The sequence below is a fragment of the Mauremys mutica genome, chromosome 2 (genome assembly GCF_020497125.1).
Source record: "Mauremys mutica isolate MM-2020 ecotype Southern chromosome 2, ASM2049712v1, whole genome shotgun sequence".
Classification (NCBI taxonomy): domain Eukaryota; kingdom Metazoa; phylum Chordata; order Testudines; family Geoemydidae; genus Mauremys; species Mauremys mutica.
Window position 1 is genome coordinate 51,442,157 of NC_059073.1, and position 16,712 is coordinate 51,458,868.

The 16,712-nt window shown below is 43.0% G+C and overlaps 1 protein-coding gene and 1 long non-coding RNA gene across 2 annotated transcripts in view; one reads left to right on the top strand and one right to left on the bottom strand.

Annotated features, from left to right (window-relative positions):
* RALYL (RALY RNA binding protein like) overlaps positions 1-16,712 on the bottom strand; it is a 358,668-nt gene that overhangs the window by 42,181 nt on the left and 299,775 nt on the right. The window contains exons 5-6 of the mRNA XM_045007780.1: positions 11,336-11,383; positions 5,941-6,104 (exon numbers count right to left, since the gene is read on the bottom strand). Of these exons, the coding sequence (XP_044863715.1) occupies positions 5,941-6,104; positions 11,336-11,383 (212 nt within the window). The remainder of the gene's footprint in view (positions 1-5,940; positions 6,105-11,335; positions 11,384-16,712) is intronic.
* On the top strand, positions 338-12,797 carry LOC123365127. Its single transcript, XR_006577438.1, has 3 exons — positions 338-476; positions 4,990-5,064; positions 11,797-12,797. It is a non-coding gene; the product is annotated as an uncharacterized LOC123365127 (long non-coding RNA).

The window sequence follows — 16,712 nt, forward strand, 5'->3', positions numbered from 1 at the left end:
AGGCTCCCCTACCACCCACTGAGGGTACATAAACCACCCTTCCACAATCCCCCCTCAGGAGTAAGGAGATGGTAGAGACCCTGAAAGCCCTGAGGCGAGGACAAGCTACATACAGGGGTCAGGAGATGAACTTAAGACTCCCGGAAGAGGGCATTCTGAATTGGTGACCTGGCTGGAAGGCTGAGTCACTGCCTCCCAAGATGCAGTGAAGGTTGTGTTGGATCTGCAAAGCTGCACATAACTCCTTTACAACTCTGATGGCCTGCATCTTGGGAGGCAGTGACTCAGCCTTCCAGCCAGGTCACCAATTCAGGGTTAAGAAGCAGTTCTGGGTGCAGGTGACTCTGCTGTAGCTGGAGGAGGAGCTTCAAAAGGAGCCAGACAGCCCAGAAGGGGACAGGCAGGGAAGGAGGACAGACCTATCCTGACAGCACCTGAACAGGAGTACTGCAAAAGCCTTCGCTGTCAGGAAGAGGGTATCTTTTGCTTTCTTACGTTGGCCTTTGAGACTTTGTTGGGAGGGAAATGGTAGGAAGTGTCCCAGGGAAGCAGCCTTGAGACACTCCAGGGTGCTTGATACTGTTGCCTCCCACTCCAACTGTGAGAGAGTTTGAAAATCTAATGCAGGGGTTGAAAAATGGGGCCTTAGTACTTTTAATAAGGCAGCCTACTGGTCTCTTCAATTTTAAGGTGCAATCCAAAGCTCATTAAAATCATTAGGAGCCCTTTCATTGACTTTTGTGGGATTTGGATCATGCCCTAATACACAAGTGTAGGCTTCTGAAGGCCACTTGAATCAAGATGGTTCACTACATGTTGGGATCTAGAGTCTTTGAGCTGCGTTCTGTATAAAAAAATATATGGGTGCTGCAGTTTGCTCCATTTTATACACATGTAGCATGGCCTGCGGGCTCATAGCAAGTTGCCAATGTGGCCCATAACTGGACAAAGTTTAGGTGCCCTGATCTATACTGGGAGCTATTAAAATCTTGATTTTTGACACAATACACTATTTCCTGGAACGGAATTTCTTGGAATGGGGAATATGGCAGTGTTGTGGTGTAGAAAAAAACCTCAACTAAAATAATTTATCCTCCTGAGGCAAAGCAAACCCAAGAAGCCAATTCATATTAGACGATCAATGAAGACACATAAGGAATTGCGTGCTCCTATACTAACTTCTCATAATGTACATTACAGCAATGAAAAATGAGGGCAACAGTAGAGGAGATCTGCTTTATCTGCACTTTGATTCCTTACAGAATATCCTTATAGATTCAAGGGCTGGAAAAGAGACCACAAAACAAACAAACAAAACCCAATCATGCTTAATTGGGAGTTCCCTCCTCTGGTAAATCTTAATAAATACATAGATTCTAAACAATGCTAAAGTGAAAAAGAAAATCGTGAGGCACATGCTGTTTTTCAAAAATGATACTAGGAGTCTTGGTACATTATTGAGAGGACTGAGCAAATAAAAATAGAACAGTCAGGGAGTGGGGGAATATTTAAAGGAGGATACACAAGTGAACAAGATGTGCAGTCCTATTTGTGTCCATCTTCAGGGGAACACGAAGACGAAGCGGGACACCTCCAGAGATACACTCAGAAAACACTTCATGACTGTGATAGAATCATAGAATCTATCATAGAAATGTAGGGCTGGAAGGGACCTCAAGAGGTCATCAAGTCCACCCGCTTGTGCAGAGCCAGGACCAAGTACATCTAGACTACCCCCGACATGTGTTTGTCCAACCTGTTTTTAAAAACTTCCAATGATGGGGACTTAAAAAGTTTCTCCTAATAGCTAACCTAAATCTCCTTGCTGAACCTTAAGCTCATTAATTCTTGTCCTACCTTCTGTGGACCTAGAGAACGATTGATCACCATCTTCTTTATAACAGCCCTTAACATATCAGATCCCCCCTCAGTCTTCTTTTCTCAAGATTAAACATTCCCAGTTTTTTTTACTTTCCTCACAGATCAGGTTTTCTAAACCTTTTTTTTATTTTTGTTTCTCTCCTCAGGACTCACTCCAGTTTGTCCACATCTTTTTCTTCCGTTTTCACTCAGAACTAAACCCAGTACACCGGCAGAAGCCTCACCAGTGCCGAATAGAATGGGACAATTTCCTCCCATGTCTTACATACAACACTCCTGTTAATATACCCCAGAATATTAGCCTTTTTTGCAGCTGCATCACCTTTGTCTCAAATTCAATTTGTGTTCCATGATAACCTCCAGACCCTTTCTAGCAGTACTATCACCTAGCCATTTATTCCCTATTTTGTAGTTGTGCATGTGATTTTTTTCCTTCCTAAGTGAAATACTTTGCATTTTTCGTTATTGAATTTCATTTTGTTGAAGTCAGATCAATTCTCCAATTTGTCAAGGTTTTTTTGAATTCTTATCCTGTTTTCTAAAGTGCTTGTAACTCCTCCCAGTTTGGTGTCATCTGGACATTTTATAAGCATCCTTTCCACTCCATTATCCAAGTCATTAACGAAAATATTGAATAGTACCACACCCAGAACTCTCCTCTGTGGGACCTCCCTAGATGTACTCTCCCAGTTTGACAGTGAACCATTGATAACTACTTTTTCAGTATGGTCTTTCAACCAGCTGAGCACCTACCTTATAGTCATTTCATAACATACCACATTTCCACAGTTTGCTTATGAGAGTGTCATATGGGTGTCAAAAGCCCTACTAAAATCAAGATATATCACATCCACTGCTTCCCCCCCATCCTCTAGGCCAGTAACCCTGTCAAAGAAGGAAATTAGTTTGGTTTGGCATGATTTGTTCTTCACAAATCCATGTAGGCTGTTCCCTATAACCCTATTCTCCTCTAGGTGCTTACAAACTGATTGCAATTTGTTCCAGTATCTTTCCAGGTATCAAAGTTAGGCTGACTGGTCTATAATTCCCCTTGTCCTCTATGTTCCCCCTTTTAAAATATTGATACTATCTTTGTCCTTCTGCATTCTTCTGGGACCTCACCTGACCTCTGTGAGTTTTTAAAGATAATTATTAATGATTCCAAGATTGCTTCAGCTTCTTCCTTAAGTACCCTAGCATGAATTTCATCAGGCCTTGCCAACTTGAATACATCTAACTTATCTAAATGTTCTTTAACCTGTTCTTTCCCTACTTTGGCTTGCATTCCTTCCCCCTTGTTGTTAATATTAATTAGGTTGAGTATCTGGTCACCATTAAACTTTTAAGTGAAGACTGAAACAAAATAGGCATCAAACACCTCAGCTTTCTTGGTGTCATTAGTTATTAGTTATCCTTCCCCACTAAGTGGAGGACCTACACGTTCCTTCATCTTTCTCTTGCTTCTGATGTATTTAAAAAAAATCTCTTCTTATTGCCTTTTATGTCCCTTGCTAGGTGTATCTCATTTTGTGCCTCAGCCTCTCTGGTTTTGTCTCTACATGAAGCTAGAAGCTATTCTTCTATACTCCTCCTTAGTCATTTCCACTTTTTGTAGGATTCCTTTTTGATTTTCAGGTCATTAAAGAACTCCTGATGGAGCCATATTGGTGTCTTACTGTTCTTCCTATCTTTCCTTCACATCCGGATACTTTGCAGTTGTGCCTTTAATATTGTCCTTAAGAAACTGCTAACGCTCCTGAACTCCTTTCCCCCCTTAGATTTTTTTTATGGGACCTTACTTATCAGTTCTCTAAATTTGTGAAAGTCTGTTTTTTTGAAGTTTATTGTGATCATTCTGCTCACTCCTTCTTTTCTTTAAAATAATGAAATCTACCATTTCAAGATCACTTTAACCCAATTACCTTCCATCTTCAGATTCACTACCAATTCCTCCCTGTTGGTCAGAATCAAATCTAAAATGGCTGTCCATCTGGTGACTTCTTCAACTTTCTGGAACAAACTGATGTCCCCAATACATTCCAAGAACTTACTGGAAATTTTGTGTTTTGCCATATTACTTTTCTGACAGATGTCTGGGTAGTTAAAGTCCCTCAGTAGAAACAGATCTTGTGTTTTGGATATTTCTTTTATTTGTTCTAGAAATGCCTCATCTACAGCCTCTTCCTGATTTGGTGATTTATAGTAGACCTGTATTATGATATCATGCCTATTTTTTACCCTTTTCACCTTTACCCAGAGACTTTCAACTTGTTTGCCTCCCACTTCCTTCTGGATCTCAGTGGGGGAAAGTGGAAGTCCAGCAACTTAACAACAAGGAAATGCCACTAGCCTGACACCCCTCACAATGCCGGATACATGAGGTGCTGGTTGTATATAGGAATTGTTCTGGACACTGTAGTGGTAGTGGGGAGTAGAACCCCAGTGGGTGCCATGGATGGGTCATGGTATTTGAGCAATCAAGGATGAACAGTTTGGAGACAGAAATTTAGAAGTTCTGCTCTTCCTAGCCATCACCTCATGCTGTCCTTGCACAATCACTCCAATTACCCTGCACGCCCATCTCGGGCTGGGGCAATGCCTGTGGCTTGTTGCTGTACCCCATCATTGCCCAGCACTTCTCTCTAGTTTTATTACAGAAGGCCCAGAATCTGTAGAACATACATTTTCCTGTTAACATGACTGGTTTCTACCATTACCGGTCTCCAGTGGTTCTGTCTTGTACAAGGTACTATACCTATTCTGTGAGAGACAGTGAGTGTACCCTGCCCTGTCCTGTTTATGCTTTTACACACAAGGACACCAGGGTGGCAAAACAGGTATTTCTTTGTGAGCCTCTGTGTCTAGCACCCTGGGATGGGGTTGTTCAGGCAGGGAAAACCCACTATGTTATCTCATTATTATGATGCCATGTTTGTAAGCCTTTTCCTGTTTTACTTTCCTGTCATGTCTACTGTTGCTGAATTCATGTTTTTTTTCCTCTCTAGGGGCACTGTTAAGTGGTGTCCAGATCTGCTAAGAGGATCTTTCTCTAGGCCCCTCCATGCCCCCTAGTGCCTGACTCTCATCCCCCTTTTCCTCTTTTTCCAGTGACGTTCCAGGGGGATTTATCACTCCACAGGAGGGGTAGGAAGAGATAGATGGGTACTGAAGAGACATGGGGAGGTAAGTGAATTTCCCAGGACATATTTTGGGAGGTGATGATGAGGGAAGTGGGTCAAGTCTATTTTTCTTAATTAAGTCCCTTATCTGAGTGCAACTAACAGACTCTTTTGAATGTTCTCTGAATGCCCAGCCCTGTTCTGTGCACCCTCTTGAACACCAACAAGACACTTTTGCCTGCACTGATCCTGCTTCTGCCCTCCCCCGAAGTCAACAGCAAACAAAATCCTAATGATATCAATGAGAACAAGACTGGGCTCATAATTCCCACTGAAATCCATGGGAGAAGGATTGGCCTCAAACTGTCTACAACAAAATACTTGATAATGTTGCTTAATTACAGCCTATTTCCTTCATGTATAGCAGGTGCATGAGCTTCCCGTCAATGGAGGTTTTTAAGAACAGGCTAGACAAACACCTGTCAGGGATGGTCTAGTCATACTTAATCCTGCCTCAGTGTGGGGTGACCTCTTGAGGTCCTTTCCAGTCCCTATAGTTCTATGATTCTATGAGATGCCAAGGAGATCTCATGGCATTGAAAGTTTGAACAAGCCACTTTTGAGGTAGAGGAAGATGAACATTAGACAAGCATCAACATTACAAATCAGGGTAATTTTTAAATGATCTGTAACTGAAATACTATTGAATAGATTTCCTCCAAACTTTGCAGAAATGTTTTCCTTGGCTTTCAGAGTAAGTCTGGCAATTTTCAAAGCCAAACCAATTTTCAAAGCCAAAGTAATAAAGGGACTAAAACAAGGGGCTGCAATGGAAGATGGTAACAACCTCAACCAGTGTAACCATCATGATAACAGTTACAAAGAGTTTCCCCTTATTAAAGCCAGTTCCAAGATAAGCTAACTGATATAAGCAACTTACATTTGGATCCTGAAGAAGATGCCCCACTAGACGTTGATCGCGATCCCCCTTTCATGGAAAAAACCCCTTTCCCTCTACGAGTTGCTGTCATGGCCACACGAGGGCGCTTCAGTGGTATCACTGCACGAGGTGGTGGTGGGACACGACCGTGGTAATCAAACAATCTGAGAAAAAATGAGAACAGTTTTACAAATGCTGAGATGTGGTTTCATGTCCTCGTGATCCTGTCAACTAAATTTTCATGTTATTTTAGAGGAAATTTCTCTTTGAAATCAATCACTTCTTATCACAGTCAAATTAGATTTCAAGGACCTCTGCACATTAAGTGCCATATTTGGATTTCAGTCACAGCCCAGTGTGCATAGCTCTCAGATTTTGTGTAATTTAAATGAGGGATGCTTTATGGAGTTCTGTTATTTGCATCATGGAAAATCCATCTCCTGCTCTCTGCAGATCCCCTGCATTTCATTGCGCACAAATAACTGCTGCACATTTTGTCGTGATGACATTTTGACTCCTTTATTACATGCATGGGTCTAGATTTTAGTTTTCCAACTCCAGACTGCACATACATTAAAGAGGATGAACAATCCTGAGACCAAACATTGCCTTAAAGAAATATAGTGCAAAAGTGTCATGATGCCAAATGATGGATTTCACCACCCATGCAACTGCGTAAGGCACATTTCACTGAGAGAGGTGTGCATCCTTCAGAGGAAGGCATTAAAAGAGTGGAACCTGTCCAAGACAGAGTGACATGTATTTGTATTCTTTTTAATAAAAAATGGAACACTTTGGAACCACCAAAACTCCTAGGACTACTTTAATGGATGCCCCTGGTGTGGGCCTTCTGCATTATGGCAACTATGAATTCAAAAAACTCCCATTTAAGTAAATAAAAATACTCCCTAAGTCCCCACAATGGAGTGTTCCACAACTAAATTCCTTGAATCCTAAACACAGTGGATCAATACCAATTCACTAATCTATGCACAAGTCAGGGAACATGGGGAGAGAGATGAAAAGGTGACACAAAGCCTAGGAAACACATATAGAACATAAAAGCTGTGGGCTAGGGAGGGGATAAAAACCTGGAAGATCTGGGCAAGGGGATTTCACCATTTCATTTATATTAACTTGCCCCTTCTTGCAAGTCCCCTTGCAGCTCCATGGTGATCAGTTTCTGGGGGTGGGAAGGGGCACCAAGGGATGGTGATGAGTGGACACCAAACCACAGAAGGTGGTCTGAGGTTTCCTGAGCAATGTAATGCCCCCAGGCAGGGCTTGGGGGCTAGCTTCTGCTGCTGCTGCTAGGGGAGCCAGGCTGCCAAAGGCTTAGAGGGAGATAAAGGGAGTGGTCAGGAGGTGGAATGGAGGCATAATTTACAAATAGTCCTGGTCTCTGGTAGATCTCAGCATATATATAGGTTCTTGTGCTGAACTTCCTTCCTGTTCCTCTGGGACGTGAACACCAAATCCGATGGAACATTGAGGAGGAAAATCTGCTAATAAAAACTCAATTTCCAGTCCTCTTTGCAGAAATAGCAGGGAAAGAAATTTGCTCTGTGTGCAGTGCGGCTATATAGTCCCTTCAAACTTTAGTGATATCTAATAATATTTATATAGTGCTTCATTTTCAGAGCAACCCTGACACATCTCCTGTGACTGAGTTAGGTAAATATGGGGAAACAGAGGCACAGAAAGAATAAGGACTTACTCAGCGTCAAATATCAAATCAGAACCAGACCCAGAATTAGAACTCAGGTCTCCCAGGAGCTGGGGGATATCAGACCTTCCACAAACCTCCTCCAGCTACAGGAACTTCCGAGGCTGGGTAGGGACCTTCCTGCAGCAGGGGGAGGCACTCAGAAGTGGATCTGATCTCCCTCCACAGGACTGCTATGCAAAGAAAGGACAAGTCCTGTCCCTCCCCAGCCCAGCAGAGACTCACAGCTGGGAGCCCCCTGGCTGGGAGGCTCCCCGCAGCCGGGGGATATCGGACCCACATCCACAAGTCTCCTCCAGCTGCAGAACCTCCAGGGCTGGAGCTTCCTGCAGCAGGGAGAGGCACTCCGAGGTGGGTCTGATTTCCCCCTGAAAGTGAGAGCAGCTGTGCAGGGGGAGGACAAGTCCTTTCCCTTCTCAGCCCAGACAGGACTTGCAGCTAGGACCCCCCTGGCTGGAGCACTCCCAGAAGCAAGGAAGAGATCAGATTTCATGGGGAAGGGCTTATTTCATGGTCTGTGACACATTTTTCACCGCCGTGAAATTGGTAAGGCCCTAATTATAAATCATATGATTTGCCATATTGGATCCAACCAGTGTGCCACTATTCTGACAGATGGTGACTAGTACACAAAGTTTCAACAGAGGTGTAAGATATCCTGTAGTGGACCATTCTAGAATTACCTGTCCACATTGGAATTTTCTACCTAACCTCCGACAGTTAGAATCTGGGTGTGACACAGAGGCTCTTTCGCAAAGTATCCCCCCGTTCTTTGAAAACAAGTCTCACCTCAGACCTGACAAACTCACTACATCAAACATGTCTTGCAGGATATTTATTCATAAAGATTAAGGTCTACAGAAAGCTAACTTGTCAAGATTCATAATCATTGTGAGATGTATGTATGGGTAATATTTAAGGAAGAATGTAATTATATTGAACATATGCTTTATGGACTTGGAGTAAAAGATAGTCACCAGAAGATCATATGTCTAGCTGATGGCCCATTCAAGGGAGTTGCCCTGCCCTGGTTAGCCGGTGATGTAATGCAAGGCTCAGTTGTCTAGCCTTGCTTCATCCCAAGACTATGAATGGAAAACAATCAGAGACAACCACAAAAAATCGAAACCCCTTGAAGGTAAAAGAAGGAACATTACACCAGACAATCACCCTATGAATAAAGATAAAAGACTCTTTTGGTATCACATAGGGTGGAGAAAGGCACCCTGTATCCTTTCACTGAGGACACATCTTGGGGAGCAGAGATGTTCTCATGAAAAATTGGCTCCTGGCTCCTTCAAAAATTGTGAAGCTGGCCAGCTCTGTAACAGACTGAACTTTGTAGTGGAAAACCTATTATTAGATAAGAAAGGTAACTCTTAATAAGAGTAGACCCAGCTTTGCTTTTTATGATTTTGGTTTTGTTTCCACCACTCTCTCTTGTTTCTAGTTAGCTCTCCATTCTTTCTTATCCCTTTTATTAAAAGTGGTGATTGTTATACAGGAATGGGATTTAAGTTTAAACTGGAGTACACTGCTCCTCTGGGGCAAAGGATCTGGAATTTCTGTAAGTAACCAGTGTCACGGACTGGATACCACAGGGGAATGAATCAAAGGGATTTGGGTACATCGGTTGTTAACCTGCAAGGCAAAGACAGGGTTGGAATAGCCCAGAGGAGAGCACTTTAGTGGCTAATAGCCTGGTTGTGTTAGGAAGCTAACTCCAGCCACCATAGGCAAGACCATAGACTGTTTCTTGTTCTTGTCTGAAGAGAAATAGTAAATAGGAGTGCCCAGTTCTATACCATGCTTTCTCTCTCGGCTACTCACTATTTTGTATACCTCTATCACATTCCCTCTCATTCATCTTTTCTCTAAATTAAACACTCCCAATCTTTTCAATCTGTCTTCATATTTCATATTTCTTATCTCCAATCATTCTTGTTGCCTTGTATTACACCTAGATTACTGAATCCTCTGTAGAGTTGCAGAACTCACATAACTTTCATGCTTGGGGAGAATCAGTCACAAAAAAGTACTTTGTGAAATGGTTGTACCATCATAGCAACTCCGATCAAGAAATTCAGAGCAAGAAGCCAGGGAATGTGAAAACACCACAAATTAACCTCTCTTAGGACAAGGTCACTATACTATTACCAGGGTCTGATAAAGTGGGAGTATGATGAAGTGCTGGCTCGCAGTTCCAAGTGTCCACCACCTTCAGTGCTGCCTGAGGTGTTAGGGTAATTGAGTAAGGCAGTATTTCCCAAACTTGGGATGCCGCTTGTGTAGGGAAAGCCCCTGGCAGGCCTGGCCGATTTGTTTACCTTCCCCATCCGCAGGTCCGGCCGATCACGGCTCCCACTGGCCGTGCTTCGCTGCTCTGGGCCAATGGGAGCTGCTGGAAGTGGCGTGGGTGGGGGGCATACTGGCCGCCACTTCCAGCAGCTCCCATTGGCCTGCAGTGGTGAACCGCGGCCAGTGGGAGTCGCGATCAGCCGGACCTGTGGACGCGGCAGGTAAACAAACCGGCCCGGCCCGGCCCGCCAGGGGCTTTCCCTACACAAGCGGCGTCCCAAGTTTGGGAAACACTAGAGTAAGGGATGCAAAACAAATGGCCACAAAGGAACCAGCACAGGTGGCCTATTGGATGAAAATGTCTTTGTTTCTAAAATGCTTCCAAGTATTGATTTACAGGACACATTACCCCTTCATTTGTTTTCTCCCTAAAATTTCAGGGAGAAATTCTGTCCCTGCTTTGTTCCCTTTGCCCTGAATAAAGGGGTTCCCCTGCCGGCATAGTGCTGGCAGAGCAGTCCCACGCTACCCTCCTGTGCAGCCGCAGTGTAGGCATATGCTGGAGGCAGGCTTATAAATAGCAGGGAAGAGGTGTGGTGTAAGAGCACAACAGGCAGCTGTGCTAGGTAGCACCTGGGGTAACACTTAGTACTGCTCTGACTCTCACCAAGGGATGGGAAGACCCTGGATCAAGAAAGAATTTGGAGGGAACAAAGGTGGCATTAAGCCCTCCCCACTCACTGTTGGTCTGTTCTTCGTGCAAGGTGCTGTAAAAAAATGGCCCTCCTCTGTTCTGCATGCCCTATCTGAAACTATACTGCTGTAATTGCCGCAAAATAGTGTATGCAAATGATTACATGATAGCAGATCTCTTCAGCTTTCTAGAGAGAGGCCTGAAAGAACACATTTCTCAGGAGACATTTCACAAATATAAACATCAAGACAAACACTTTTTCAAACCCTCATACTTAAAGAACTTCCAGATCTACAATGTATCCCAGAGAAATCATATTGGGGAAGAACTCTGCAGGGATAAGAAACCACAGGCTTTTCTTTTTATATCCTTTAATTTTTCAGTAAAGGAAAAGCTCAAAAAGGGCTTTCAGAGAGTCAGGACACCAACAGAACTGCTTAACATGAAAAAATGGGAGGACATGGGGAGTGGGGGGATGAATCTTCAAGGTTTTCTGTAAATCTTATCCTACACTGAGTTTATTCCTAGATAGTTTTTCCCTCAATATGCAATAAAGATAATTAAATATGAATATTGTATAAAATTAAAACCAAAACCCTCTCTAAGTTAATTATGTGACAGCATTATAAATAAATAGTGAAAATGTGTAGGATCTGTAGAAATAAAACCGCACGTACCGATTGTAGAAATCATCTCTGTAGTAATCATAGTCAAAGACATAACCTCTGCGGAAAGAACACAAACAGCAGTAATTAACTGGCATATAGAAAAATTACTTTCATTAAAATATTTGTGGTATTATTGTAATACTAATTTATTTTCACAGTCAAAAACATTTAAAGACTGTTTCCAGCCGCCCAAATTTATATAATTGTTAATGCATGAAAAGGATTTAGCAAGGTTATTTCTAAATCTGATATGATGCCATTTTGCATACTACCATGCTATTGTAGATTTGGGAATGTGAATTATTATTAACAGCCCCTGCATGAAAGAAGCTGGCAGCACATATGGAAAGAAATTAATACAGCATAACAGCTTTGTGATTAGATGACTATTAGAATAATTCTTAGGGCTCAAATGAGGCAAGGACTCCAAATCTGTGGCCTTCCTCTTCCTTCTTTCTGTGTCCATCTAGGTTATCCAGTGTCCTGGGAAGGTCAGAAAACAAGTGCGAGAGTAAAAAAGGCCTGTAATTAAGAACAACAGGCAGGGGATGAAAACATTTGACCCATGAGAACATGAGATGGTGGGACTGTTGCTGTCTGACCCTTCTAACTGAAAACCCCCTGAACATATACAAAGAGAAAGAGAAGCGATTCTAGGAAAACAGATGACATATCTTACAAACACTAACTTCTCCCTGAGGTTTGTTTTCATGCCGTTCCTTTAGGTTTTGAAAGGGAAATGCATGCCACCTTGAGAGACATGGGAAGAAACTGTCTGGAGGCATACTGAGTAAGGAGACATCCAGGGAAATAAATGCAGTTGGGAACTGGAAAGGCCTAGAGAACAACCATGTTTGAGACGGGAAGTGCAAAGTCAATTTAGCATGGTCATTCCTGAGTATCCCAGTCACAATAATCACCTCTTGCCACTGTAGCGAGTGTCAGTAATGAAGTCTATCAGAGTGGCCAGAAAAAAGAAGACTGAGGAGCTGGTAAAAGGTCTGCATACAACAAAATGAGCTGCAAGGGATATTTTACTCTCCCAGCTACTGCAGGTAGTCGGTCAAGGTCAGGGAAGACAAAACATACATTGCTTCAGCCGCCTGAGAGGATAAACTATTGCAAGTAAGTGGGGGTGAATCTCGTTATGAAGTGAGCCAGGAGAGTAGGAATAAAAGGGAAGAAGATAGAGAAATTATCAAAGGAAAAAATAGAAGATTTAGACAAGAAACTAGAAAAGAAGAGAGCGGGCGGGATTTAGAAATGATGAAGAAATAGAAGAAAATGTGTGCAGAAAAAAACAACACTGGAAACACACAACAGTAGGTGTTTTATAAGGGATGGCTCTTCCCCATGTAGGATGTGTTTTGGACAATCCTTGTTTGCAGAGCTGATCAGAAAAAAAAAATTCTGCTTAGAAGTCTTGATTTGCTCTGGGTTTCCCATCCAGGGACTCTGAGCCTTGTGTGAAGCTGACTTAGTGCCAGCAGCCATGCAGATGTTGCAGATTTCATTGAACCAGACCTTGGAAGTAGCAGGCCTGACCGAGCTGACTGCGGATCCAGATCTGGCAAGCACTGATTGGAGTGGGGCCAGACATCATGGGACTGAAGCAGACAGGCTGAACAGAACCACCACCTGGCACCCATTTGACAACTCCCGAGTCTAATCGCAAGGGAGTTTAGGTGGGCGAGGGTTGTTTTGTGAATAAAGAATTCTGAACCCCAACAAATTGGTTAATTAATAAGGGAGACTTGGGGGTTGCCCATGCTCCTCAGACACCTTTAGGTTTTATAATTTCATTTTATTATATAAATAGATGTTTATCTTGTTTCCCCCAAATAAAAAGTATCTGTGGTTTCATATTCCTAAAGACTCCTACTGAGTGCTTGTGAATGGGGAAGAAACACCTATAAAGGTGATGGGTGTATGTGTGTGTCACATTTTATATTCCTAAAACCTGGGAGTGGGTAAGCTTTTATATGGGGGCACCATCCCAACATTTTAGATAGGATCCTTAGACATATTATTGTACCTGGTCCTTGTTGCTGCTAATGACACCTAGCAAAGGGCTAGACTCCATCTTCCCCTCCTCCCTCTTCTTCCATTTTGCCACTGAAAAGGGGGATAATGGCAGGAGAAGGAGGAGGAGAAACAAAGGGAGGGGGGAAATAAAATGAAAGCCTAAAACAATGAAAACCGAAACCCAAAACATGCCAGGAGCTCATGCCATGAATTATTCACTCAATCCTAAGGAAAGACAATACACGAGGACTCTATAGTTCCCTTGTGCAACGCTGGGCCAAGTTTCAAGGAGTGTCTCTCTGTTAGGCAGTTACAGGCCAGGAGAGAGAGGGTGTGTGGTGAAGACAGAGGCTCCATGAGCAGAACTTGTGTGCTGGCCAAAAGCCCCATAAAAAGGAGAGCTCAGCAAGCCACAGCAGTGGCCATAATCTAATTGTAAAAGTGCCTCACAACCTGAATATAGGTTGAGGGTAGATTTCCTTCTCCCTAGCCCTTGTGATGGCTTTCTGTGCAAATTTATTCAGGCTTTGTACACAGACCCAGGCCCCACCTTTTACCCATTGTTAGGCAAAACAGCAGCTGTTGGTTTTGCTCCTGAACACCACGATGTTATCATTATTTACAATACAGCTAATGCATACACTGTTAAGATGTTTTTCAAGTACTTTGCTGTGGGTAGGGACCATATTGTTTAAGCTGTCTTTTGCAATTAAAGCAAACTATCCTGTAAGGCCTTGGACAGGTTTTCTAAATGTAACCACCATCTTTTATTTTGTCTTTCAGTCTCTAGCCATTCTACAAGATTAAGGGCACATGGAAATCAGAGGTAGAAAAGCTATTGTTTTATTTACATCCATTCTCTAGCACAGGGTTTCTCAAACAGGGGTCGCCGCTTGTGTAGGGAAAGCCCCTGGCGGGCCGGGCCGGTGTGTTTACCTGCCCCGTCCGCAGGTCCGACCGATCACGGCTCCCACTGGCCGAGGATCGCTGCTCTGGGCCAATGGGAGCTGCTGGAAATGGTGGCCAGTAAGTCCCTCGGCTCGCGCCACTTCCAGCAGCTCCCATTGGCCTGGAGCAGCAATCCAGTGGGAGCCGCAATCGGCTGGATCTGCGGACGGGGCAGGTAAACACACCGGCCTGGCCCGCCAGGGGCTTTCCCTACATAAGCGGTGACCCCTGTTTGAGAAACCCTGCTCTAGCATAACATTTTTAATTGACTACATGATTAAGAGCTAAAATAAGTCTGAAATTAATATTTAATTGCATTGTGGTTTTATGTGGAGGACAGAAGATAATTTAATGAGGAGAGAGAGAAAGAGAGGGCAAAAAGGATAAATTTAATTTAAAAGGCCTGTCCAAAACATCATGAAAACCTGTCACTTAGGGTGAAATTTAGTTTACCTGCATAAAGACCAGATAACTGGGTTTTACATGGATGAAGTGCAGTGGAGCTGATGTGGCAAAATCCACTCCCACAAACCAAGGCTAAGGCAAAGATTTGAATTTCTGCTCCCCTGAGGCAGTTGCTGCTCTAGAGTATGGGGATGGACTCATGGCTGCAGTCCCTCTGTACTGCTTTTGTGGGGTGTGATGGGTACTGACTTCTCAGAAATATAGAGTTTTTGGGGCTGGTCAGAAAATTTCCAATGGCACATCTCATCTATTGGAAAATATTGATTTGTCAAAATCCACACATTTTGCAGGAATGTCTTGATTTTATTGAATCTTCTACTGGAAACCAGGAAAAGGGACCTGCCAGGTTTCTTACCAACTTCCTTACCTCATGGGCTGCTGCAGAGCCCTGAAAGCCCTGGGAGCCCCAGCTCAAGCCAAGACTGTCAGAGCTTCTGGTTTCTTGGTAACCTGCCAGGCAGGTAGCCAGAGGACTGGGAGCCTAATCAGTTTCATCTGGAATATGCCAAAAGGGGAATGTTGTTCTGTTTTTTTTAAAGGAAACTGCAGGTTTCTCCCATTCCATGGGAAATTTCAAAATTGTGAGTTTTCATTCTGATGTGTAATGAATTGTTTTGAAATTTTGGAATTTCCATTGGAATGGGAATTCCAGGTTCTGACCTAGATGGTATGGGCTCTGCCTGGTTCTTCTTTTCCTACATCCATCACCACCATCCACTCTATCATAGAGAGACCTGCATGGGCTTTCTGCCAGTGACTCGCCTTTGCATTGCCCTATCCTGTGACTGAGGCCCTGATTTAGCACAGCACTTAAGCCTATCCTTTACTTTAAGCATGCAAGACTTCAATGGGCTGCTTCATATGCTTAAGGTTAAAGATAGGCTTAAGAGCTTTGCTGGATTGGTGTAGAGGGTACCTTGAGCTGACACTTCACACCTATGTGAATTTCAGCGAGACAGAATTCCTCATATTATTTTAAATATTCTTTAAATGTTGGCATCTAAAGAGATGGTTTATTTCAATTTAGTGAGTAATCTGAGGTGACCATTCACATCTGTGCCTTTGGGAAAACTGGTTTTACGCAACAAATCAACAATCTGAACATTCCATTCCTTTGCTCTGTTCCATAGTCAGATGACCATTGGGCTTGAAATGAAATCTTAATCTCCATGTCTCTGGGTTTGTAAACAAAGAGCTCAATATTCCACTCTTTACACAGTGCCCCAAATCTGCAGAAGTATAGAGCAACTATTTTGGAACTTCAAAATTATATAAAAATAATTACATTGCTAATTTTTGTTGGTGATTGCCTGAGCTCTTAGTTTTGCTGTTTTAAAAAAAACAACCTGTTTAATTCTATCAAAAGATTTTTATACTGTCACACTCTGGTTTTACTGCCCAAAATACCACATTGATTGTAATAATCTTTTATTGGGTCCAAAATTTCAACAACTGCAGTAAAATCAGACAGACAGAAGGAGTCCATGTTTTTCTCTAGTTTTAATCTTCATCCTGAGAAACACCAGCAGTTGACTTAAAAAGTAGAGGCATTCTCTGATAGGCTACCCAGGGTTACCTATTTCTATGTCAAGACTGTTTTGTGTACTGTAAGTGAAATTCACCCTAAAATAGAAGGCTCATTCAAGGCCCTTTATGCTAACTAAATCCTACTGCACTGGTGCATGGAGAAGGGTCCAAGTGCAGCATCTGTACAGAGGTCGTTGCACACCCAGCATGTTGCTGAAGGATGTTCTACACTGGTAGCAGACAAATAAGCAGAGAAGGGCCATTGGGATGGAGCAAAGGAGGCCATTTGATCCACACATCTGTCAATTGAGTAGCTGTAATCACTTGCATACCGGGTATAGGCAACTGCAGATGCTACTTCACTCCATAGGCTGGAACAGTAGAGATGGAGAGGCCTCTTTGGGCAACCCCCAGAAGGAGG